This window comes from Thalassophryne amazonica, chromosome 9 (genome assembly GCF_902500255.1).
Source record: "Thalassophryne amazonica chromosome 9, fThaAma1.1, whole genome shotgun sequence".
Classification (NCBI taxonomy): domain Eukaryota; kingdom Metazoa; phylum Chordata; class Actinopteri; order Batrachoidiformes; family Batrachoididae; genus Thalassophryne; species Thalassophryne amazonica.
The window spans coordinates 113,007,555-113,033,903 of record NC_047111.1 but is presented as its reverse complement, the minus strand read 5'-3'; the positions used below and the strand labels follow the sequence as shown (position 1 = coordinate 113,033,903).

The 26,349-nt window shown below is 41.2% G+C and overlaps 3 protein-coding genes across 4 annotated transcripts in view; 2 read left to right on the top strand and 1 right to left on the bottom strand.

Annotated features, from left to right (window-relative positions):
- ankfy1 (ankyrin repeat and FYVE domain containing 1) overlaps positions 1 to 3,376 on the top strand; it is a 74,510-nt gene extending 71,134 nt beyond the window's left edge. The window contains exons 24-25 of the mRNA XM_034178987.1: positions 1,782 to 1,872; positions 1,953 to 3,376. Coding sequence (XP_034034878.1) covers positions 1,782 to 1,872; positions 1,953 to 2,085 — 224 coding nt within the window. The 3' untranslated portion in view covers positions 2,086 to 3,376. The remainder of the gene's footprint in view (positions 1 to 1,781; positions 1,873 to 1,952) is intronic.
- Positions 3,377 to 5,533: 2,157 nt separating this feature from the next.
- On the bottom strand, positions 5,534 to 23,826 carry LOC117517851 (neuferricin). Of its 2 annotated transcripts, XM_034178985.1 has the most exons (4): positions 23,538 to 23,820; positions 6,697 to 6,837; positions 6,264 to 6,450; positions 5,543 to 6,149 (listed from the first exon to the last, which is right to left on the bottom strand). In XM_034178985.1, exons 1-4 carry the CDS (start codon positions 23,764 to 23,766, stop codon positions 5,969 to 5,971), a joined length of 738 nt encoding a protein of 245 aa, XP_034034876.1. In that variant the 5' UTR covers positions 23,767 to 23,820; the 3' UTR covers positions 5,543 to 5,968. The 2 variants fall into 2 exon arrangements, with proteins under 2 accessions (XP_034034877.1, XP_034034876.1); XM_034178986.1 differs by lacking the exon at positions 6,697 to 6,837 and having other exon boundaries at positions 5,534 to 6,149; positions 23,538 to 23,826.
- Positions 23,827 to 23,911: 85 nt separating this feature from the next.
- zzef1 (zinc finger, ZZ-type with EF hand domain 1) overlaps positions 23,912 to 26,349 on the top strand; it is a 100,005-nt gene continuing 97,567 nt past the window's right edge. The window contains exon 1 of the mRNA XM_034178984.1: positions 23,912 to 24,444. Within this exon, the coding sequence (XP_034034875.1) occupies positions 24,031 to 24,444 (414 nt within the window). The 5' untranslated portion in view covers positions 23,912 to 24,030. The remainder of the gene's footprint in view (positions 24,445 to 26,349) is intronic.

The following is a 26,349-nucleotide window of genomic DNA, read 5'->3' as shown; positions in this document are numbered from 1 at the left end:
TAAACCAGGGCCTGGTGCTCTACTCACCACTGCACAATCATATGGAGGCCAACATTCCCCTCGTTCTTCGTCCAAGGCCAGAGCCTCTATTTTTACCTCCTCAAAGATGAGCTCCGGCCCCTTCCGCACCTGCTGTCTAAGCTCCTGGCAGATGGGGCCCTCCCTCAGGCCCATAATAAACTGGTCTCGCAACACCAAATCTCCCTGTTTCAAACTCATGATATCTTTCTGCTTCAACCTGGAAAATAATTCCCGTAATCTTAGAGAAAAAACTCCTGCCTACAATTATAGAACTGAGTTCTTAAAATGGAGATGTGTATTGTCTCCGTAAAGTGCAGATAGTGCATCAAAAATCTCCTTAGATGTACGTCTCTTAGAGCGATCTAAAGCTAAAATCTCTCGTTTGGCTTCATCATCTAATAATCCCAGGATAAAGTCTGCCTTCTGTGAATCTTTGATTGATTGGAAAGTAAGCATATTCTCAGTTTGGCTATGCCATTCTCCAAAATTATCAGACTGTGTCCCGCTAAATTTTGGCACCCAAGGGCCACCCATAAAAAAGGGCATCATCATGGCCTGTCCACCTAACTGCGCCTCGTCCTTTGACATGTTAATTTAATAGAGGCTCAACCCAAAAGACCGGATCCTGCCCTGACGCCACTTGTGTAACAGGACAAACGCCCCAGTTTAGAAGCCTCAGGTCCAAGGGGAGCAATCTCTATTAAACAACAACGTCAAACATTTAAGAAAAAAATGGAAAATCTTATCAACAATAAAAGAGAAAAAAAAGAAAAAAATTCAAGAGATAACACAAAAAAAAAAAAACAATACTAAAAATTCTTATCTAAAAAGTCCATTTAAAATAGTCCAGAATACGACTGCAAAGCTGGTCAGATGTGGGCGTGGTTCCCTCTCAGCCACAACCTGGGGGCAGACAAACAGGAACGTCAGGAAACAGATAGATGATAGATAGATAGATACTTTATTGATCCCAGAGGGAAATTCAACAGGAAGACAGAGATAATGTGACTTCCACAATGAGGGCAGAATACGCCCAACATTCAGAGAGGAGAGGCACTTAGCTGAGAGGAGGGGGATTATCGCACTCCCCCCCCCCCCCCCCCAAACTCCCAGGGGAAAAGGGGGTGGGCTGTGTAATGGCCATACTGTGAATGGATTGCTCGACAACTGGTAAGAAACCCAGGCTCGTCACTTAAGGCAGGATTACTGCTTAACTTCACAGCAATCACGCCAAACGCTAGCAACAAATAGCGCAAATTCCAGCCGGACAAAGCATTAAAGAGGCACTTACCTGAGAGGAGGGGGATTGGCAAACACTCCCCCTCCACCGTTCCCACATGTCCTATCGCTTGTTCCAGCGGTGTCCTTCCGTGCACGCTCAATCCGGTCCAATATCCTTCCGCCCTCGTGCCGCTCGACGTCTGAAGACTCGCCACCTCACTGCTGCTCCCCCACACTCTCTCTCAACCTGCCCCACCCACACCTATCCCTAATTATCAAGGCGGGGTCGCAGTCACACACACACACACACGCTCACTCCCGCATCAGCCCCTCCCCACTCTCACCAACACATACACAGGTGAAATTAATGACCCCGTGACATATACATGTGAAACCGCAATATTTTTGCACACTGTTATGATACCATCCAAATCTCATACTGACCCATGCCTAGTAGCCACGCCCATTCCCCCATCCATTGGTCTGTTGTTTGTAGATGGATTACTGACTATTTGTCCTTTTTTTTGTTTTGTTTTCAGATATGTTGTCCAAAGAGCCCCCATGGTGTGATGGGTCCAACTGCTATGAATGTGCTGCCAAGTTTGGCGTTACAACACGGAAACATCACTGGTCAGTGGTATAAATTTAAGGGTTTTAATGTGTTCAGATTGTATGTTGGGCCAACGTGACGTATGTTCTGTCTCCTCCAGCCGACACTGTGGGCGCCTGCTGTGCCACAAGTGCTCTATAAAGGAGATACCAATCATCAAGTTTGACTTGAACAAGCCAGTGCGGGTGTGTGACATCTGCTTTGACGTACTGACTCTGGGTGGGGTGTCATAATGCCGTGACACGGCAAGCCTCCACTCTCTGATACTGGCCCATACCAGGTCCACCTTGGCACAGTTATTTAGGCACCAGGAGAACAGACATCAGTCAGCAGGACATACAAGTGATTCCTTCACAGTTATGCACCAGGCATCTAAAATTGAAAGTGAAACCTTGTCTTTTCTTTGTGGTTGTTTGTTTTGATCAAAGTATCTTCAAAGTGGGGTTTTGCAGTTCTCCAGCTCAGTGATTTTGGGGAGGGGAGAGTTTGCTCTTGAACAAATGTTAGTAAATCAAGAAAGTAGCTGCTGATGCAGCAGTAAATATTCAAAACCATCATGCTACCAAATGAGCACTTGCGTTCAAATATGAGATTACTACAAACAAAGAGCAACAAAAGTCTGAATGTAAAAGGGCACTTGTTTACTGGATCTTGAAGAACTGAGCTACCAGTGTCTCATGAAACCTCTGTTTTGTTGAACATTGACAGATGTCATCTAATCCATGTTATTCCCAATTACAATTATAGCATTAATGTGTATTACTTTACAGTTACAGGTAAAATATACACTTATTCAAGTTGTTACTTTTTTTTTTTTTAAGGGGGGGGGGGGGGTGACAAACTTACAGGATTATCTTTTTTCCTACAGTTCATACGTAGTGAATCTTTTACAGGTGTTGGTTACTTACTGCAGTACAAATACCAAGTTTCTAACTTGGCTGTTAGGGACAATGTGGCCTGAATAAACTTACTTTATCAAAAATAAATAAATATATATCATATGTGTAATAATCATCCTCAAATCAGTTAACAATATTCATCTGCAGTAACATAGGCCTATGCATGTCATTTAATTTAGAAGTTTTCATGTCATTTTTGTAAGTCGGTCATTACCACCAAACGATTACATTCCATTTTCTGCCTGTGACGAGGTTGTGATTGTCATCCACGCAATGTTGCCTCGAGTCAGTAGTCTTAAGTCATCACATTTGATACTTCTTTATTTCTAACAGGTGCACTTTATCAAGTTCACGTGACATTTCAGCTTATTTGGGAGAACGTGGCGTAGATGGACGGCCAGGTAGCGGGGCGCCTTTAGTATTGTTAAATTGTACAGATAAATGTGATATTTTTTGACCACTACAACTGTTTTGTACTTAATGCAGTTTGTGCTTGTCATTGTGACAAACCTAAATCTCAACTCTTGTTAAAATCTTTTATGCACATTGTTTAATCTTTTATGCACATTGTATTGTATCTGTACGCTCAGATATGTTGTCTCTTCCTGGTGTATCCTTTTAGAAAAAGGGAGGACAAATTTACATAAAGGTCATCAAAAACAGTCAGTTTTCCTTTTCCTCTGTTTTAATTAAAGTTGCAGTTGGGTATTTTCCAACCTAGGCTCTAAGATTTTGGAGGTTAAATGTTTTCACTTGAGGCAGAAACAAATTTAATTTATGATATTGATGTAGAAATTCAAAGACCATCAAGAGCTAACCGGCTAAGTAATGGCACAGGGCAAGCTAAAAACACTCCGTAAACCTTTACGCCATGCCATTGCATGGGTGTAAATGCCATTAGAAATGTGGGGCAGCATGGACACGATCCCTACAGAGGTAGGCATGCCCATGTTTACCCTAATAAATGTGAAGATTATACACTTAGCTGCTGGGTGGCGTTGCTCTCCACCCGGTTATTACAAGTCAACTGCCAATATAGACTTGCAGAATGAGCCCCTCATCAGCAATCGACTTGTAATGACTGTGGACAGAAACACCTGCCACCAGTTAGGAAGCTAAGACAAGCGGTTAACTGTATAATCAGGTGCTTTAAAAGGTTTCTTTACACTTGTGTACAACCCCTGGCAAAAATTATGGAATCACCGGCCTCGGAGGATGTTCATTCAGTTGTTTAATTTTGTAGAAAAAAAAAGCAGATCACAGACATGACACAAAACTAAAGTAATTTCAAATGGCAACTTTCTGGCTTTAAGAAACACTAAGAAATCAAGAAAAAAAAATTGTGGCAGTCAGTAACGGTTACTTTTTTAGACCAAGCAGAGAGAAAAAATATGGACTCACTCAATTCTGAGGAAAAATTATGGAATCACCCTGTAAATTTTCATCCCCAAAACTAACACCTGCATCAAATCAGATCTGCTCGTTAGTCTGCATCTAAAAAGGAGTGATCACACCTTGGAGAGCTGTTGCACCAAGTGGACTGACATGAATCATGGCTCCAACACGAGAGATGTCAATTGAAACAAGGGAGAGGATTATCAAACTTTTAAAAGAGGGTAAATCATCACGCAATGTTTCAAAAGATGTTGGTTGTTCACAGTCAGCTGTGTCTAAACTCTGGACCAAATACAAACAACATGGGAAGGTTGTTAAAGGCAAACATACTGGTAGACCAAGGAAGACATCAAAGCGTCAAGACAGAAAACTTAAAGCAATATGTCTCAAAAATTGAAAATGCAGAACAAAACAAATGAGGAACAAATGGGAGGAAACTGGAGTCAACGTCTGTGACCGAACTGTAAGAAACCGCCTAAAGGAAATGGGATTTACATACAGAAAAGCTAAACGAAAGCCATCATTAACACCTAAACAGAAAAAAAACAAGGTTACAATGGGCTAAGGAAAAACAAACGTGGACTGTGGATGACTGGATGAAAGTCATATTCAGTGATGAATTTCGAATCTGCATTGGGCAAGGTGATGATGCTGGAACTTTTGTTTGGTGCCATTCCAATGAGATTTAGAAAGATGACTGCCTGAAGAGAACATGTAAATTTCCACAGTCATTGATGATATGGGGCTGCATGTCAGGTAAAGGCACTGGGGAGATGGCTGTCATTACATCATCAATAAATGCACAAGTTTACGTTGATATTTTGGACACTTTTCTTATCCCATCAATTGAAAGGATGTTTGGGGATGATATCATTTTTCAAGATGATAATGCATCTTCCCATAGAGCAAAAACTGTGAAAACATTCCTTGCAAAAAGACACATAGAGTCAATGTCATGGCCTGCAAATAGTCTAGATCTTAATCCAATTGAAAATCTTTGGTGGAAGTTGAAGAAAATGGTCCATGACAAGGCTCCAACCTGCAAAGCTGATCTGGCAACAGCAATCAGAGAAAGTTGGAGCCAGATTGATGAAGAGTACTGTTTGTCACTCATTAAGTCCATGCCTCAGAGACTGCAAGCTGTTATAAAAGCCAGACGTGGTGCAACAAAATACTAGTGATGTGTTGGAGCTTTCTTTTGTTTTTCATGATTCCATAATTTTTTCCTCAGAATTGAGTGATTCCATATTTTTTTCCTCTGCTTGGTCTAAAAAAGTAACCGTTACTGACTGCCACAATTTTTTCCCTGATTTCTTATAGTGTTTCTTAAAGCCAGAAAGTTGCCATTTGAAATGACTTTAGTTTTGTGTCATGTCTGTGATCTGCTTTTTTTCTACAAAATTAAACAACTGAATGAACATCCTCCGAGGCCGGTGATTCCATAATTTTTGCCAGGGGTTGTAGTATCCTCTCTGTGCTACTGTACACATGTAGTGACATTTTTGCCTGTCAAGTGGCAACAAAAAGTAGTTTACTCAGTTTTCACATTGTTCCAACCAGTGACATTAATTTGCTGGTTAGCCCGTGATGTGTTTGTGTTCTAAAACAACACAGCAAAGATTAACTTTTTGTTTTTGTCCTGAGTGGAAAAAACAATCACTAAACAGTGACATACATCCTCATTTGGGAAAACAAAACAGGGCTTCTTTCTTAAGTTCCCTCCTTTTGATGTTAAAAGACAAATCCATCTTTTTTTTTTTTTTAAATAAAAACAAAAAAGGGTTCTCAAGCAAGCTACATGATTGAGTCAGTGTGTTCTGGTCTACTCCTCAGAATCTTCCAGTGGACAGGACTCGGCATGTGGAGGGCAGCCCTCATATTCCTGCAGGTTGGGATTTTCCTCTCCTGCAGACTGCATTTTAACACAGACACAGCGAGTGCTGCTGGAGCCTGGAGAGAACAGCTTCCTGGGGACACCTGTCCAGTCCCTTTCCACACCCCCACTGACAAAAACAAACAAACAAAAAAAATCATGATGTATCCCTGTTATCCTGGCCGGTAGGAGGTGTGTGCACGGGCATGCTCTGTCAGGTCAGTATTTCATCAGGCAGCCGTACCTCTTACTCGAGCACCAGACCCGTCCTCCCGTGGCGGCACTCCATTCTGAGTTACAAGCTGGTGTTTGTAACCTTTGAGCTTGAGTTTGTGCTGTGATTTGCTGACTCTCTGCCAGCAACACCTCCAGCTGTAAAAGAGCCTCTGTGGGCTGCCCGCTCTCCGTGTAGAATCGGCCTATTAATCGGCCTAAGGTGGAACACACAACCATTGACGGGGAAATGACACAGCAGTTATTAGGCAAACATTTCTGTATTAATCAGGCTGTTATTCATAAGAATGCAAAATTTGACAAATTAAACATTCCCAGATGGTGCTTATTAATTTATGAAAGCTGTGGTGTAACTGCAGCTCCACCAGCTCCTACCACACCTTCTCAAACGCACCTGTTACAAGGTGTGGACTTTTAACTTAAGGTGACGGGATGTAACGTACCTACAGGGTGGTATTCCCGCTGATAGAAGGCGAGCCAGTCATACAAGGCCACCACCTGCACAGGAGATAGACTGGACACATCGTCTGTCAAACTGCCTTCTGTGAAATCGCCAGTGATGAAGGCCAGTGAGGCATCTTTACCTGCTCAACATACACACAGACTTCACACACTCTTACCTCAAGTGATTTTCATTGGAACGTATCAGCAAGGTTCAGCCTAAACTGGCCCCCAGATAATCCATGTAGGCAGCCCCATGTGGCCACCAGACATCCCATGGAGGCGGCTCCATGTGGCCATCAGATAACCCATGTAGGTGACCCCATGTGGCCACCAGATAACCCATGTAGGTGGTCCCATGTGTCCACCAGATAACCCATGTAGGTGGTCCCATGTGTCCACCAGATAACCCATGTAGGTGACCCCATGTGGCCACCAGATAACCCATGTAGGTGGTCCCATGTGTCCACCAGATAACCCATGTAGGTGACCCCATGTGGCCACTAGATAACCCATGTAGGTGACCCCATGTGGCCACCAGATAACCCATGTAGGTGGTCCCATGTGTCCACCAGATAACCCATGTAGGTGGTCCCATGTGTCCACCAGATAACCCATGTAGGTGGCCCCATGTGGCCACTAGATAATCCATGTAAGTGACCCCATGTGGCCACTAGATAATCCATGTAGGTGACCCCATGTGGCCACCAGATAACCCATGTAGGTGACCCCATGTGTCCACCAGATAACCCATGTAGGTGACCCCCTGTGGCCACTAGATAACCCATGTAGGTGGTCCCATGTGTAGTCATGAACGGAAACATCTGCTTGGAATATAACATCTAAAGGTGAGATGTTCTGAGAACGGAGACGTCGAGTTCATTTTTCATGAGGCATTCAGGAAACATCCATCCATTTTCCAGTCCTGCTTGTTATTGTGCAGCACACTCACAGAGGAAACCTTCAGATGGTGATACAAGCACCAAATTAGGCACAAATACTCCTTAGACATTACTCTTAAAAAAAAAACAAAAAACAGATGGGCCACTTGAATTTTCAATAGGCAGCCAGGTGTGGGTCAAGTGAAGAATTAAACAGGGGTCAAACTTTAAAAATACTCCAATCATATTGAAACCTACACCGTATTATTTGTCTGAACATAAAGATTCCAAAAAAAAGTATAGTTTGGACTATCTGTGACTAAATGTTATGGAATTCTGGGGAAAGAACAACCAGAAGGGTGACAAAGGTCAGTTTCAGTTTGTACAGGGGTCAAAAGTTAAAGTTGCTCCAATTTTGGTAAAAAGTGATGTAAATTATTGGTTGAGCTAATAGGGTTTTAAAAAATAGTTTGCACCATTTGTCATGTTTAGTTCTGACGTTACAGGGTAACATATGTCACATGTCATAGAATCCAACGGACGTCGACATGTTTCACCTTTACTTTGGAGACCAAACATTCAACACAGTCAAAACTATTTATTCCATTTATTAATCCAATTATTACTCTTCTGGTTCTGGGGAGCACCCACCCCCCCACTGCCCTCTTAATCGCTGCCATTTTTAAGCATTTCCTTAATTTGCATCTTACATGTGTCCAAATTCAAAATTGGTTCAAACATTTTTCTTCTTCTACTAAGTAGGATTAGAATTTTTTTGTGGACCACAGCACCAACTACTGTACAGGAATGACTTAGTAGTCAATATGTGTCACTGATTTCAAAATGGCTCTTTTCAACCAGACGTGTGATGCCGTGACATGCCAATCATCCGGGTGGCACCTGGGGTGTCCAATCAGATTTCAGGGAAGCCCAGTGCAACCCAGCTACCCCCATGCCAGGAAGTGTTCAACATTTGACATTTCCTGTTTCACTGTGGACTCAAAATTTGCCACTTCCTGTTTGGGAGTCCCTGTACCATGAGCGAGCTTTGCGCCGCTGTACGTCGCTTTGCTCATAATATGTATATGTCGCAGACATGAACGAGTGAAGCTCTTCAGCATCTCACCATGTCATTTCTGGTTTGCAGCTTCGTCTACCATCGGCTGGAGGCTTTTTACGACAATGTTGTCCGCTTTGTGGCTTTTTCTCCACTGGGTAGATTTTTTTGTGCCATTTCCGGTTTGTGCCTTTGTCTACTGCTGTGCTCATATAAATCTAAGGGTTTGGGGGCCAGTGCTTAAAAAGATTAGTGTCTATCCCTGTTTAAGGGTATCAATTTGGCATGAGACAAGTCTGTATTATTTGACCAAAATGCACACACAAAATATCGAACCACAGTTGCAAAACTTGAGGTATCAGTGTTCCACACCTGAAATATTACATGAAATATTACACATATAATGACTTTCAGAAACTTTTAACCAAATATTCACTACAATAACATCTGACAGGGATTTGTACAGTTCCTGACAGATGAAAATGTTCCAGCTCTTTAGGAACATACACACTTTGATAGTCCACACAGCTGTAGAAGGGAAGTAACCTGCATTTTACTGGCATCCCATCTAGGGGGCGTCATAGACTTTAATCCACTTCACACTACAGAATCCTGTGATAAAGACTGGCACCAGTGGCTCTCAACACCGATATATATATATATATATATATCTATATATATATATATATATAGATATATATATACACACACACACACACAGTAGTGTTCAGAATAATAGTAGTGCTATGTGACTAAAAAGATTAATCCAGGTTTTGAGTATATTTCTTATTGTTACATGGGAAACAAGATACCAGTAGATTCTCACAAATCCAACAAGACCAAGCATTCATGATATTCACACTCTTAAGGCTATGAAATTGGGCTATTAGTAAAAAAAAAAGTAGAAAAGGGGGTGTTCACAATAATAGTAGCATCTGCTGTTGACGCTACAAACTCAAAACTATTATGTTCAAACTGCTTTTTTTTTAGCAATCCTGTGAATCACTAAACTAGTATTTAGTTGTATAACCACAGTTTTTCATGATTTCTTCACATCTGCAAGGCATTAATTTTGTTGGTTTGGAACCAAGATTTTGCTGGTTTACTAGTGTGCTTGGGGTCATTGTCTTGTTGAAACACCCATTTCAAGGGCAACTGTCTGCTGCCCTTGGACCCAAAAAGAACAATTTTACTCTCATCAGTCCACAAAATATTCCTCCATTTCTCTTTAGGCCAGTTGATGTGTTCTTTGGCAAATTGTAACCTCTTCTGCACATGTCTTTTATTTAACAGAGGGACTTTGCGGGGGATTCTTGCAAATAAATTAGCTTCACACAGGCGTCTTCTGTCACAGCACTTACAGGTAACTCCAGACTGTCTTTGATCATCCTGGAGCTGATCAATGGGTGAGCCTTTGCCATTCTGGTTATTCTTCTATCCATTTTGATGGTTATTTTCCATTTTCTTCCACGCATCTATGTTTTTTTGTCCATTTTAAAGCATTGGAGATCATTGTAGATGAACAGCCTATAATTTTTTGCACCTGTGTATAAGTTTTCCCCTCTCCAATCAACTTTTTAATCAAACTACGCTGTTCTTCTGAACAGTGTCTTGAACGTCTCATTTTCCTCAGACTTTCAAAGAGAAAAGCATGTTCAACAGGTGCTGGCTTCATCCTTAAATAGGGGACACCTGATTCACACCTGTTTGTTTCACAAAACTGACAAACTCACTGACTGAATGTCACACTACTATTATTGTGAACACCCCCTTTTCTACTTTTTTTTTTTACTAATAGCCCAATTTCATAGCCTTAAGAGTGTGCATATCATGAATGCTTGGTCTTGTTGGATTTGTGAGAATCTACTGAATCTACTGGTACCTTGTTTCCCATGTAACAATAAGAAATATACTCAAAACCTGGATTCATCTTTTTAGTCACATAGCACTACTATTATTCTGAATACGACTGTATATAGTGAGGCAAAGAAGTATTTGCTCCACTGTCGATTTTGTAAAGTTTTCCCACCTACAAAGAATGGAGAGATCCATAAATTTTTATCATAGGTACACTTCAACTGTGACAGACAGAATCTAAAAAAAAACCCTGAAAATCACATTGTATGATTTTTTTTTTAATAATTTGCATTTTACAACTACAATTCCCTGAGGGAGTCTTCCCAAGAGATCAATAAAGTTCAATCTAATCTAATCTATTGCATGAAATAAGTATTTGATCACCTACCAACCAGCAAGAATTCTGGTTCTCACAGACCTGTTAGTTTTTCTTTAAGAAGCTCTCTCATTCTGCACTCTTTACCTGTATTAATTGCAGGGGCGCACAAATCCACATTTTTTTCACTTCTGATCCAATCCCGATACCTGAAATTGGATATCTGCTGATATTGATACTATTCCAATACCAGAGCTCTGTTTGCTTTAATATTATTATTATCATTATTGTTGATTTTCTACGAGGATATTTTGTATTCCCAGTTTTACAGCTTCATCATGAAGTGTTTAGATGAGGATTTTCTTAAAAAGAAGACCTGAAAGTTCAGCTACAATTTGCCAGACGGTGGATCTAAGATGGAAGCCTAGATCCGATGTTGTGGTGAAAGAATTAAGTACTTTTATTTATAAACTTTTACAGAGAAAAGACAGCACTCTCTCTGTCTCTCTTTCTCAATTTCAATGGAGCTTTATTGACTTGGGAAATGTGTTTACATTGTCAAAGCAAGTGTTAAAATAAAAATGAAAAATTAAGTTCTCTCTCTCCCTCTCTTGCTGTGTCTCACTCACTTGCTCCATCTCTCTCTCTCTCTCTCTCTCCCGCTCGCTCACCGTTCTCCTGCTGAGCAAACTTGGAACTTTTTGGAAACACAAAGCCTTCCCACTGTAAAATAAACCATGAAATTCTAAATGTGCCATCAGCGACGGCCTATGGATTAATACTTAAGGATTTTGATTGAGATTTTTCACATTCAGTGGAGAGAAAGTGAAGCTCTATTCAGCTCTGCTCCTGACGACTGCGCTCTGAGCTGCTGTTTCACTGAAGTGGCTGATTTTGTTCAGCAACAGTTCTGTTAATTTTTCGGAAAATCCGTGCTTGGCGCCATAGACAATGTGAACCCGAGAGCTGGGCGGAAATTTGCCACTACCCGTGGTTTAGAACACTGTGTAAGAAACAGCTCGGCTTCAGTTCAGAAACCTCCCCCTCCTCCCTTGCCTCCTCACACTCAGCAGTAAACAAAGCAGAGAGCAAGCAGTAGGAGCTGAGGTTTCATAGACGTGGCTTCTCTCCGGTATCAGAAAACATCGCAGGTTGTATCAGTGTTTTCCGATTCTTGAAGTACATTGGTATCAGAATCCGATACCGATACTGGATCGGATAGGTCACAGCCTTAATTAATTACACCTGTTTGAATTTGTTACCTGTAATAAAGATACCTGTTCACACACTCAATCAATCACAGTCTAAACTATTCACCATGGCCAAGACCAAAGAGCTGTCTAAAGCCCTGGTCACACAGCACTAACGAAGGCCACTGAAGCTAAAATGAAACAAAAAATCTGGACTTACATTGACTTACGGAGACATCGTTTAACCATCGACCAGCTTCATTCCTGTAGCTGGCGCATCAGAATTTTCAAACTGCTGAAAAATGTGAACGAATCCCGATGACAACCTCAATTCATCCGTCTTTCATTTTGCTTTCGGTTCCTCATCGTTCCCGTCCCATCAGCATTCCATTTGATTGTTGTCCAGCTTCGTCCAACCTCCCAAGTCCAACATCTTGCACGAATGTTGACGATAATGGACCTGATCAATAATTAAAGCTCAGACGAGCAGAATGTGACTCGTCCATGTGTGGGATGTAAAGCACTGTTTTCATACAGAAACAATAGCAGCATGAACGTTATATCAAAGTTCTACTTTAACTATTTACGCATGTTCCAGCCGTCTGTGGCTAGGACGTGCGTGTGTGCACACGTTGTTGTAGTGAAGACAAACCTGTTGTCAAGACAACCAGATCCCACAGCTGCAGATGCTGTGGACAGCGCAGGTTGGCTGCAGAAATGATGACAGGCTGGCACTTGGTCTGATACCTGCTGTCAAATCACATCATCATGAATGTTTCATTTTGATTTTGCTAAAAGCCAAGGTCGCCATTCACTTTGTTTTTCTTTTGCTAGTTTCGGTTTTGTTTTGTTCTTTTATGAGCTCTGGATTTGCAGGCTTTTTGGTGATGGTCGAAGTGCAGGATCATTCATCCACTTTTTCTTGACGATTTGTGATTTTGTCAGGTATCATTGTGTGCCGTGTGACCGGGCCCTTAAGACACAAGGGACAAAATAGTAGACCTGCACAAGGCTGGGATGGGATACAGGAAAATAGGCAAGCAGCTTGTGAGAAAGCAACAAATGTTAGTGTAATTATTAGAAAATGGAAAAAGTGCAAGATGACTGTCAATATTTCTCGGTCTGGGGCTCCATGTAAGATCTCACCTCATGGGGTAAGGATGATTCTGAGAAAAAAGCTGGGACCACAGTCACAAAGATTACATTAGTAACACACAACGCCGTAATGGTTTAAAATCCTGCAGGGCAGCAAGGTCCCCCTGCTCATGCCAGCACATGTCCAGGCCCGTTTAAAGTTCACCAATGACCATCTGGATGATCCAGAGGAGGCATAGGAGAAGGTCATGTGGTCAGATGAGACCAAAATAGAGCTTTTTGGTATCAACTCCACTTGCCGTGTTTGGAGGATGAGAACAAACCCAAGAACACTGTCCCAACCGTGAAGCATGGGTTGGAAACATCATTTTTTGGGTTGGTTTCTGCAAAGGGGACAGGACGACTGAAGGGAGGATGGATGGGGTCATGTATCGCAAGATTCTGGCAAACAATCTCCTTCCCTCAGTAAGAGCATTGAAGATGGGTCGTGGCTGGCTGGGTCTTCCAGCATGACAATGACTCCAAACACACAGCCAGGGCAACTAAGGAGGGGCTCCGTAAGAAGCATTTCAAGGTCCTGGAGTGGCCGAGCCAGTCTCCAGACCTGAACCCAATAGAAAATCTTTGGAGGGAGCTGAAACTCGAAACCTGAAAGATCTGGAGAAGATCTGTATGGAGGAGTGGACCAAAATCCCTGCTGCAGTGTGCAAACTTGGACAAGAACTACAGGAAACGTCTGACCTCTGTAACTGCAAACAAAGGTTCCTGTACCAAATATTAGGGTCTGTTTTTCTGTTGTATCAAATACTTATTTGCCTCACTGTATGTACAGTTGCATGTAACAGTTTGGGCCCCCCTGATCATTTTCATGATTTTCCTTTATAAATCATTGGTTGTCTGGATCAGAAATTTCAGTTAAATATATCATATAGCAGATGAACACACTGATATTTGAGAAGTGAAATGAAGTTTCTAGTACTTACAGAACGTATACAATAAATATTTAAACAAAATTAGGCAGGTGCATAAATTTGGGCACCCTTGTCATTTTATTGATTTGAATACATTTAGAACTAACTGTTGGAACACAAAATTGGTTTGGTAAGCTCAGTGACCCTTGTCCTCCATACACAGGTGAATCCAGTCATGAGAAAGGGTATTTAAGGTGGTCATTTACAAATGTTTTCCCTCTTTGCATCTCTTCTAAAGAGTGGCAACATGGGAGCCTCTAAACAACTCAATATAAAAATATAGCCAGCAACACTCAAGTGTCCTTCTTAATAAAAGTTTTAATGACTCATGGCAAGACGACAGGATCAGGAGCACAGATGCGTTTCAACTATGACATCTTTTATGGTAACACCAATCAAAAACAGGTGTAAAACTCCACAAAACATGCAAATGCAGACATTACTGATAACAAACCAAAATGTACAAAAACGGATAATAATAATAATAAGAAGAAAATAATAATAAAAAAAAGAAGAAGAAAAAGAAAAATCCCACTGTAGAGAAAATACACTAAAAACATTTACACTGCAAAAAAACTTACATTACAAAACAAACAAACAAACAAAAAAACACATAAGGGTACCACAATGAGGCCTAGCAATATATAACAGTCTACATCAACAGCTGTGGCTTTTATATACCACATGTAGGCACCAATGAACAATGGCTCAAACTGAGAATACAGTCCTTAGAGCTACACACTTGCAAAAAACAGTGTATAAAAAGACATACATGAAACATATATCAATAACAATGAATAATAACATCCACATTCGGGCCGTAAATATTTGGTGAAGAGCAGGATTTCCTGCAAGTCTAAGTTTGTTGTTTACTTGTTGAAATGCCCTTGTGGCTTGTGTTATGTGGGCAAGACTAAGAGAGAACTAAAGACTCGCATCTCGGAACATAAAAGTAACATTAGGAACAGAGTTGAAAAGTCTTCAGTGGCGAGACATTTTTTGAGTGCTGGCCATGATGTATGTGCTCTCAGATTTCAAGGTATAGAAATGGTTGAACCCCCTAGATGTGGAGGTAACAGGGAGAAGCTTCTATTGCAGCGGGAAGCATTTTGGATACATACACTCCAAACTGAATTTCCCAGGGGAATGAATGAGGAATTACTGTTGGGCTGTTTTCTTTGAATTTGTATGTGTCATAAGTTTTCTATTTGTGCCTATTTTTTTTGGGCCTTGTATTTATATTATTTTTTTGAGGTGTGTTTTTTTATCCTTTGCTATGCCTATTTGTTTTTGTGAAGGCTTGATGTGTTATATTTGTATTGTTTCTATTTATGAGCTTCATTGTTATTGATATATGTTTCATGTATGTCTTTTTATACACTGTTTTTTTGCACGTGTGTAGCCCTAAGGACTGTAGTTTTAGTTTGAGCCATTGTTCATTGGTGCCTACATGTGGTATATACAAGCCACAGCTGTTGATGTAGACTGTTATATATTGCTGGGCCTCACTGTGGTACCCTTATGTGTTTTTTTTTTTTTTTTTTGTAGTGTAAGTTTTTTTGCAGTGTAAATGTTTTTAGTGTATTTTCTCTACAGTGGGATTTTTCTTTTTCTTCTTTTTTTATTATTATTTTCTTATTATTATTATTATCCATTTTTGTACGTTTTGGTTTGTTATCACCAATGTCTGCATTTGCATGTTTTGTGGAGTTTTACACCTGTTTTTGATGTTACCATAAAAGACGTCATTTCCTGAACGGCCTTACACACTGATGAAGACCTAGTCGAAACGCGTCTGTGCTCCTGATCCTGTCGTCTTGCCGTGACTCATTAAAACTTTTATTAAGAAGGACACTTGAGTGTTGCTGGCTATATTTTTATACTGACTTAGTTTTTGAGCCCTGCACCTCCACTCCTGGTCCCTGTGAGTGCTCGTTTTTTTTTCTCTGCTTTTTTCTCAGCCTCTAAACAACTCTCAAATGACCTGAAAACAAAGATTGTTCAACATCATGGTTTAGGGGAAGGATACAAAAACCTATCGGAGATTTCAGCAGTCAGTTTCCACTGTGAGGAACATAGTGAGGAAATGGTTAACCACAGGTACAGTACTAGTTAAGGCCCGAAGTGGCAGGCCAAGAAAAATCTCAAATAAGCTGAAGTGAAGGATGGTGAGAACAGTCACAGTCAATCCACAGACCTGCTCCAAAGACTTACAACATGATCTTGCTGCAGATAGTGTCTCTGTGCATCGTTCAACTATACAGTGCACTTTGCACATATTCTGACCAAATTTTCACCACGGATATATATTAGGCCACGGAAGACACCATTAAATTTTGGAGATGATCCAAATCTGGATCAAGATTTCACTTTATATAGGCTTTGAAGGATTACGTCAAAACTATTGCACAGATTCTCACCAAATTTGCACCACAGATAGATATCAGGGTATGGAAGACTCCACTGCATTTTGGAGATTATGCAGATTCAGATCCTGATCCGGATTCTGGATCAATATTCACTTTATATAGGCTTTGAAGTATTATGTCAAAACGACTTCACAGATTCTCACCAATTTTTCACCACACATATATATTAAGCCATGGAAGACTCCATTAAATTTTGGAGGTGATCCAGATCCAAAACCGGATTCCGGATCAAGATTATACTTTTTATACACTTTGAAGGATTACGTCAAAACTACTTCATCCGTTTAGAAATGAAATGGTTGTTCAGCCTGTCGATGACGGCTTCGGAGCGCGGCGCGCCCCACAGCCGCTGGGGGCTGTCCTTAAAGCGACAGTAACACTCCTTATCCTCTACCAAGCCCGTAACATTTTCACCGAAAGCCAGATAAATTTTTCTAATGGTTTCCAGCTGCCAGTCTCTAACAGTTTCTGAAAAAATTCTGATGGAAAAAAAAGCCCAAATCATTCCGCCATTTCCTGGCAATGAAACAACGACGAGGGGGCTGGCCCACTCCTCACTCAAAGCCTGCTCACAGGCGAATGACGCAACCGACAGGTGTGGAAAAACTCACGGATGCGCACGAGGGTTCAAGTTTGTCTGACGCAATCACACGTGATTCAAATCCATATGGTTTTTGAAAAAAATAATAAGGTCTGATACTTTTCTAATAGACCTCGTACTTCATGGATTTTGATGAAATTTTCAACACAGATACACATTAGTCTATGGCAGACACCATTCAATTTTGGAGGTGATGTGGATCTGGATCCGGATTTCACTTTATATACACTTTGAAGGATTACGTCAAAACTACTTCACGGATTCTCACCACATTTGCACCACAGATGGATATTATACAAATAATTAATATTTATGAGTTCAATGGTACGAATATTTCATGAGGTGAAAGCTGGAACAAACCATTCAACAAGGTGAAGCCGAGTTGAATGGTTTGTTCCAGCTTCCACTGAATTAAATTTTTGTTCCATTGAAAGAATGTAAAAACATTCATTATTTGTTTTATATAACAGCTAAAATAGATCCTTGTCATTTGATATTTTATTAATTTATAAACAACAGAAAAGGGACTTACATTTTGGTGTTACACTAGTGCTAAAGTCCAAATTGTGGCATGTAGTCCGATGATGCTGTGCACTGACTATGGACTTCCATAAAAAAAAAAAGACTTTGTGTAGTTCCTCAGTCCAGCCAAAAATTCAATTCAATTCAATTTTATTTATATAGCACCAAATCACAACAAATAGTTGCCCCAAGGCGCTTTATATTGTAAGGCAAGGCCATACAATAATTACGTAAAAACCCCAAAGGTCAAAACGACCCCCTGTGAGCAAGCACTTGGCGACAGTGGGAAGGAAAAACTCCCTTTTAACAGGAAGAAACCTCCAGCAGAACCAGGCTCAGGGAGGGGCAGTCTTCTGCTGGGACTGGTTGGGGCTGAGGGAGAGAACCAGGAAAAAGACATGCTGTGGAGGGGAGCAGAGATCAATCACTAATGATTAAATGCAGAGTGATGCATACAGAGCAAAAAGAGAAAGAAACACTCAGTGCATCATGGGAACCCCCCAGCAGTCTACGTCTATAGCAGCATAACTAAGGGATGGTTCAGGGTCACCTGATCCAGCCCTAACTATAAGCTTTAGCAAAAAGGAAAGTTTTAAGCCTAATCTTAAAAGTAGAGAGGGTGTCTGTCTCCCTGATCCGAATTGGGAGCTGGTTCCACAGGAGAGGAGCCTGAAAGCTGAAGGCTCTGCCTCCCATTCTACTCTTACAAACCCTAGGAACTACAAGTAAGCCTGCAGTCTGAGAGCGAAGCGCTCTATTGGGGCGATATGGTACTATGAGGTCCCTAAGATAAGATGGGACCTGATTATTCAAAACCTTATAAGTAAGAAGAAGAATTTTAAATTCTATTCTAGAATTAACAGGAAGCCAATGAAGAGAGGCCAATATGGGTGAGATATGCTCTCTCCTTCTAGTCCCTGTCAGTACTCTAGCTGCAGCATTTTGAATTAACTGAAGGCTTTTCAGGGAACTTTTAGGACAACCTGATAATAATGAATTACAATAGTCCAGCCTAGAGGAAATAAATGCATGAATTAGTTTTTCAGCATCACTCTGAGACAAGACCTTTCTAATTTTAGAGATATTGCGTAAATGCAAAAAAGCAGTCTTACATATTTGTTTAATATGCGCTTTGAATGACATATCCTGATCAAAAATGACTCCAAGATTTCTCACAGTATTACTAGAGGTCAGAGTAATGCCATCCAGAGTAAGGATCTGGTTAGACACCATGTTTCTAAGATTTGTGGGGCCAAGTACAATAACTTCAGTTTTATCTGAGTTTAAAAGCAGGAAATTAGAGGTCATCCATGTCCTTATGTCTGTAAGACAATCCTGCAGTTTAGCTAATTGGTGTGTGTCCTCTGGCTTCATGGATAGATAAAGCTGGGTATCATCTGCGTAACAATGAAAATTTAAGCAATGCCGTCTAATAATACTGCCTAAGGGAAGCATGTATAAAGTGAATAAAATTGGTCCTAGCACAGAACCTTGTGGAACTCCATAATTAACCTTAGTCTGTGAAGAAGATTCCCCATTTACATGAACAAATTGTAATCTATTAGATAAATATGATTCAAACCACCGCAGCGCAGTGCCTTTAATACCTATGGCATGCTCTAATCTCTGTAATAAAATTTTATGGTCAACAGTATCAAAAGCAGCACTGAGGTCTAACAGAACAAGCACAGAGATGAGTCCACTGTCTGAGGCCATAAGAAGATCATTTGTAACCTTCACTAATGCTGTTTCTGTACTATGATGAATTCTAAAACCTGACTGAAACTCTTCAAATAGACCATTCCTCTGCAGATGATCAGTTAGCTGTTTTACAACTACCCTTTCAAAAATCACGACAGCTTTTCATCTGAACAGCTCTTCATGCATCCAGATGGCTTACAGCAAAGTGGATTTTATGTGTGTGTGCATGTGTGTTACAAGAATTAGCACCATCAATTTGCTCAATCAAATCGTCGTATCGCTTGTGTCATCATCCTGCACGTGCACGCTCACACAAATGGGTTGTGCGCACATGTACTACCAAAAAAAGACTGTGTACATCCTCAGTGCAGCAAAAAAAAAAAATCACATCAGAAATTAGTCCAGCTTTTCAGTCTAACTTCCTGCTAACAGCCTCCAGACAGCGCAGTGGATTTGTCTTGTGTGTGTGTGCAGGCGTGCATGCATGAGTGCACGTGTGTGTGTGCAGAGTGTAATGTACCAAAAGTATGGAACCAAATTTGCACTCTAAATGCGATGCAACACAAATGGGACGAGTAATCCATGTCATGTGACATACAAAGCACCAATCAAATGACAAGGATCCACTCAGCCGTTATATAACAGGACATGGAAGACTCCATTAAATTTTGGAGGTGATCCAGATCCAGACTGGCGGACGTCAGAAATCTCTGATTGCTCTTGATTAACAATGATACAATGTGATTTTCTGATTTATTTATTCATTTTATTCTGTCTGTTGCAGTTGAAGTGTACCTACGCTAAAACTCACAGACCTCTCCATTCTTTGTAGGTGGGACAACTTGCAAAATCAACAGTGTATGAAATACTGATTTTGAATGAATGAGTGAATGAATGGTTTATTGGGACCACAGAAAAAGTGAAGAAAAGATAATAAAAATAAAATAAAATAAAAATACAATCTGCCATAAGCCTACAGCATTCAAATAATATACAGCTCAGTACTGTGACAATTTATATTTCTGGATTATACATCCAGTTTAATCTAGACCGAAAAGGAGTGGGGGGAAGAAACATTTATTTATTCACACTCCCTTCTTCAACCACTTTAATCACTACAACTTAAAGGACAAAACTCAACTTTCTGCATCAGACCTAGAGAACATAATTTCTTTATATTGATATTTAAACTGATTAATATTTTAACATCATTTGAGTTCCTCTCTCAGATTATTCCATATTTTAGGGTCACAAATAGAGACACAGAAACCTTTCCTGCTTCACCGAGCACCAGCAATTTTAAAATAATACAAGCCCCTTAAATTATATTTTCCCACTCTCTGTGTGAAAAATTCTTGAATTCTAAAGGGCAGTTGCTTATTTTTCACTTTATACATAAATTGAACAGTCTTCATAACCTGCACTGTGAATTGTTCTTAATGCTCTTTTTTGAAGCATTAAACATTTTATTTGCCTCACTTTATGTAACATGCAACCTATAGTGTGGCAGAGCTGCTGACCTACTGACAATTTCATGCACAATCAACTCTACAGAGAATGGTCCACAAACATTCAGTGAGCAGCAGTTCTCTGGGTGAAAATGCCTTGTAGATGTCAGAGGTTGGAGAAAAATGGCCATAAACACCAACAAACCAAATAACCACTCGTTAAAACCAAAAGATGGTGAAGAGCGTCTCTGAAACTGGAAAATCTTTCTATAAATACAGTATACAGTGGTCCCTTACTATAATGCGGTTCACCTTTCGCGGCTTCGCAGTTTCGCGGATTTTTTAGTACAATTTTGCTTTTTTTGTTTGTTTTTTTTACAGTGTATTGTGTTCTGTGTCCTCATCAAGCAGGCCGGTCGCAGCACCGCAAAGGGAGAGTATACGCATTGTGTTCTGCGTGTGTCTGTTTATAAGAATCTTCATACCCAGATGAAAAAAGAGCGCCAACAACTACCCATAACTCTGTTCTTCACTCTGAAAAAGACACCTGCACCGAGGTATGACTCGGTGGAAAAAGGCGCGACAGCGGCGCAGCGCCAGGATGAAGAGACACGGTCAGAGGATCTGTGAAATACTGCTCAGTCACTATTAATAATTTCTTATGTGTCCAACCTCGTAGGTTGATCGTTAAAATTAAATTTGTTAGTTGTAAAAGCCATCATAATTATTTGTAGGAAAACGTTCTATTTTTATTTCTCACAAAAATATTTGGGCCTGAAAACAGGTTGGTCTTATTTTTCTACTAAGGTTTGAACTTTGAGAGTGTTTACACATGAGAGAAAAGTGAGAAAATGTTCATGCCTGTTTGAGAAAAGTGTATAAAGTGTGTAGTGAGGGGTTTTACAGCCTTAAAACGTCTATAATAATTGTAAAAAATAACGCTGACTACTTCACGGATTTCGCTTATTGCGGGCTATTTTTAGAACGTAACTCCCGCGATAAACGAGGGACCACTGTATTTACCATTTACACCATTTTTTTGACAAGCTCCTTCAAACTCAACAAAATCTTGTGACCATTCAAATATAGTCCACTGAAATCTGTCAGAGGTCTAATTTTATCTTCAAACACTGCATATCAAATTTCTTTCTGAAATAAATGGGCTGCATTTATATAGCGCTTTTCCATTTACATCAGACGTTCAAAGCGCTTTATAATAATGCCTCACATTCACCCCGATGTCAGGGTGTTGCCATACAAGACGCTCACTACACACCGGGATTAAGGACCTTGCCCAAGGGCCCTTAGTGATTTTCCGGTCAGACTTGGATTTGAACCGAGGATCTTCTGGTCTCAAGCCCAGAACATCATTACGTTACCATTGACTGAGGCTGTCAGGGGACTTCCTGTAATACATGTGTATCTCTCTCTCTCTCTCGCTCTCTTACTTCTGCTAAAGATGTAACATTTTCACCAGCATTCGTTTGTCCATGTGTCTTTTAGCAGAATAATTCAAAAAGTAATAAATGGATTTCTATGAAACTTGGTGAGCAGCTACATAATGTTCTGGGAAATAAGTAATTCTGTTCTGGAGGTGAGCCAGATTATATTCTGGAAATATGATTTAAGAAGAACGTGTTTGGCACATTTAACAAAAAGTGGTGAGAGCATGTTGATGAAATTTTGGTGAACAAATGGCTAATGTCCTAGAAAATGAGGATTTTATTTTGAATATGATCCAGAGTGTGTATGTGGTCTTGGCAGAGGGATACCCTCTGAGTGCCTTCTAGTTATATCATGTATTCATTCACGTTACTAAAAAAAATCCGTCATTTCTAAGTGCGAGACATCAGACACTTTGATCTGTATTCTTTGTGTGGGCAGAAAGGCTCTCAAAAAGTGTGCAGCTCTGCTCAGATCTACAAGACCTTACATCTCTAATGACATTTTCCTTGATCTCCTTTTCATAGTGAATGGGTTCTTCCTTAAACCTGTTCTTTAACATTTATTAACCCATTTGCAGATCTTTGATTCTGACCTCTGAGGCATGATGTTGGTTGCTGATTTGTTATCATGATCAAGAAGCTTTAATCGTGATTATAACCTTTACTCTTGATCACTCTTTTAGTAATCAAGCTCTTTGATCCTGGTTTGAGAGTGATTGCTGATCTTTGATCCTGGCCAATGGTTGTTGATTCTGGCTACACCCTTTGATCCTGATCTGTCATCTTTGATCCATATCTTTGATTTTGAGCATAGAGATTTGATTCGAATTACTATTTGGTCCTGAACACATGCTTTGATAATGATTATGCCCCTTGATCCTGCTCTCACAACTTTGATCAGACGTTTGGTCATGATTGCTCACTTTGATTCTGACTCACAGTCTTTGATCTTGATTTGTAAAAATGTGGTCTGGAATAATGAGCTTGACCACTGAGCTTTGATCCTGATCACTAATCTTTGAACTTTGTCTAGAAGATTATGTTTTTGTCTCTGTTCTGCTTTGATTCTGCAGGACAAAAGGAATCAGGATCAAGGGTCAGCTCTCTCACTGAATTTGCAATTCTGATTGTAGGATCAAAGGCCTTGTGATCAAAGTCATCACAGGATCAAAGGAATGAGCATGAAAGATCTCCACAAATTTTAATGTGCTCTGCATTGACCTCACGCCTACGTCTTCAGGAAATTAGAATTAAATATGTTCATGTACTTTTGTGAAATCATGTGAACAATCAAACAGACAAACAGCAGCATAAGTGATCAGTCAATCACCTGCCATAAGGTGATAGGCTCCGCCGGGTCCATAGTGCTTGTACCCCTTCTGTACGTCAAACACGTGGCCCAGAATCGCCAAGTAGAGCCCCTTGCTGGTGACCTCACCGTCGTACAGCGATAACTCACGTGTGGTCAGCAGCCGCAGAGATTTATTTCCAAACCAGTCACGAGGAATCAACAACACTGCCAGTAACACGGATAAAAAGAACAGCACATGGCTGAGCATGATCCTTAATGGCACTATCTATGGTTTGTCAAAATAAAGCTGTTAAAAAAGCAAACAAACAAAAAAACGGGTGACATTGCAGGTTTTTCCGGGTCGGGACTGCGCGTGCGCACCGTGCCGACATCACGCTGACGTCACGCTGGGAAGGCTAATGCGGTAGCGGAACTCGAGGTGTCGTTTACGGGTCTGTTTCCAGACCGGTGCGACCACAGCCAGTGGGCCGCGGAGATTTTTCCACCAGTGCTAAAAGTCGCCGGAACAAACATGGGGAACGCGGAGAGCGGCTACGGAGGAGGCAGCGGCGACGAAGAAGACCTGGAAACGGAGAGCCCCGGCTTCGCGGAAGACAGTCCGGCCTCTGCGGCCACTGGCGGCGGCGGAGGAGGCGGCGCGAGCTCCGGTGCTGGCAGAGGCGGAAGGGGATCGAGCAGCCTGTCGGCACACACCCGGGGCCCGCCGAGTCCCTCGGTCCTGCTGGAACAAGTCAGGCTGAGGGAAGCAGCGGCTCGGATTAGCGACTCGGGGGTAGCTATTCGGGAATCTGTTCTAGCCGGGAACGAGAGCGTCCTGGTGCGGTGGCTGGAGGACCGGCTAAGCCGAGGAGAAGAGTCCGTCAATGTGGAACAGTTCTGTGAGATGTTGGAGAGCAGAGACGCCTCAAGAATAGAATGTGAAGAGGTATCGGCTTAGAAAATGTCATGTGTTTTGGGATGCAAGAGTGACAGCTGTCAGAGGCGTAGTTAGCGTAGAGCCCCATCACCCCCCAGCATGAACACCACACTGCCACCAAACTAACACAGGACAAAATCATTACTGGACACTACAGCCTGAATGATACAGGAATTTCTTTACTTTTTTGGCAATATGTTGGCAGTTGCAATGTCACATTGCATAAAATAGATCATCTGTTTTGGTCAGTCGTAGCTGGTGGCACAGAGCCCACTTGTCTCTTGTTGCTGTAAAACTCCTCCTCTGACTTAAAGTGAATGGCAGCTAACTGCTTTGCCTGTCTTTTGTAACTAATGTGATCACGAGGTGATGGGGGTCCCAGCTATGCTTGACAGCATTGTAAACAATGCCTTCTGGTGTAGAAACTATTTAGTGACAATGTTCAACAGCCAAATTGTTTGTTTGGCAAATTAAAAGTTGTCATATGGGCAGAAATAACACAGATACCGACATGTTTGTGAAAACCCAATATCTGCCGATATTATCAGCCAACCAATATATCGGTGGGCTCTATGAGACAATCATAAAAGGGAGAGTTTGTAGCTGTTTGTGTTTTACATAGCCGGCAATCAGTGTACAGGTATAGAAAGTAATGCTTTTTCCTTACCCCTATATATATATGTGTGTGTGTGTGTGTGTGTATATATATATATATATAGTAATTATTTTCTCTCTCTCTACGAGGTCTATTAGAAAAGTATCCGACCTTATTATTTTTTTCAAAAACCATATGGATTTGTATCACGTGTGATTACATCAGACATGCTTGAACCCTCGTGGGCATGCAAGAGTTTTTTCACGCCTGTCGGTTACGTCATTCGCCTGTGGGCAGTCTTTGAGTGAGGAGTCGCCCACCCTCTCGTCGATTTTTTTTCCATTGTTTAGGAATGGCTCAGAGACTGCTGCTTTGTTTGATCAAAACTTTTTCAAAACTGTAAGGCACAACTGAGTGGACACCATTTGATAAATTCAGCTGGTTTTCGGTAAAAATTTTAACGGCTGATGAGAGATTTTGGTCTGGTAGTGTCGCTTTAAGGACAGCCCACAGCGCCTGACGGCGATCTGCGCTTCAAGGCGGCAGCGTCTCACCGTTTCAAGTTGAAAACTTCCACATTTCAGGCTCTGTTGACCCAGTAAGTCGTCAGAGAACAGAGAACTTTCAGAAGAAGTTGGCATGAGGAGTTTATTCGGACATTCCATTTTTAACGGACATTTTGTAATGAAAGAACGTGCGGGCAGAGTCACATGTCGGGCCGGACCCGACCGCGGGGGGTCGCGACAGGAAAAACACCTCCGTTGGAAACCTTAACGGGCAAGTTGGAACATGCCCAGCTGTTAAACAATTTCTCAGTTACTCACTTGTTGAAAGCCATCAAAAGCCGCCTGAATTTTACAAATGGTTTTCAACACGGAGGTGTTTTTCCTGTCGCGACACACACAGATTCACCGAGTCGTCACGGAAATGACTCGGTGAATTTGCGCACACGTCTTTCATTACAAAATGTCCTTAAACAGTGGAATGTCCGCATAAAGTCCTCATGCCGGCCTCTTCTGAATCTTCTCTGTTCTCTCACGACGTCCTGGGTGAATTAAGCCTTAAATTAGGATGTTTTCAGGTCGAAACAGGCCGACGACGGTGCCTGGAAGCGCTGCGCGACGTCCCGCTCCGTGGGAAGTCCTTACACCGACAGAAACACCCCATAATCTCTCATCAACCGTTAAACTTTTCACCGAAAACCATCTTAATTTCTCGAATAGTGTCCACTCGGATATTCCTCACAGGTCCAGAAAACATTTTGATAAAGCAACGCACGCCGTCTCGAGCAGCGTGTGAAACAAAGGAATTCAGCTGAG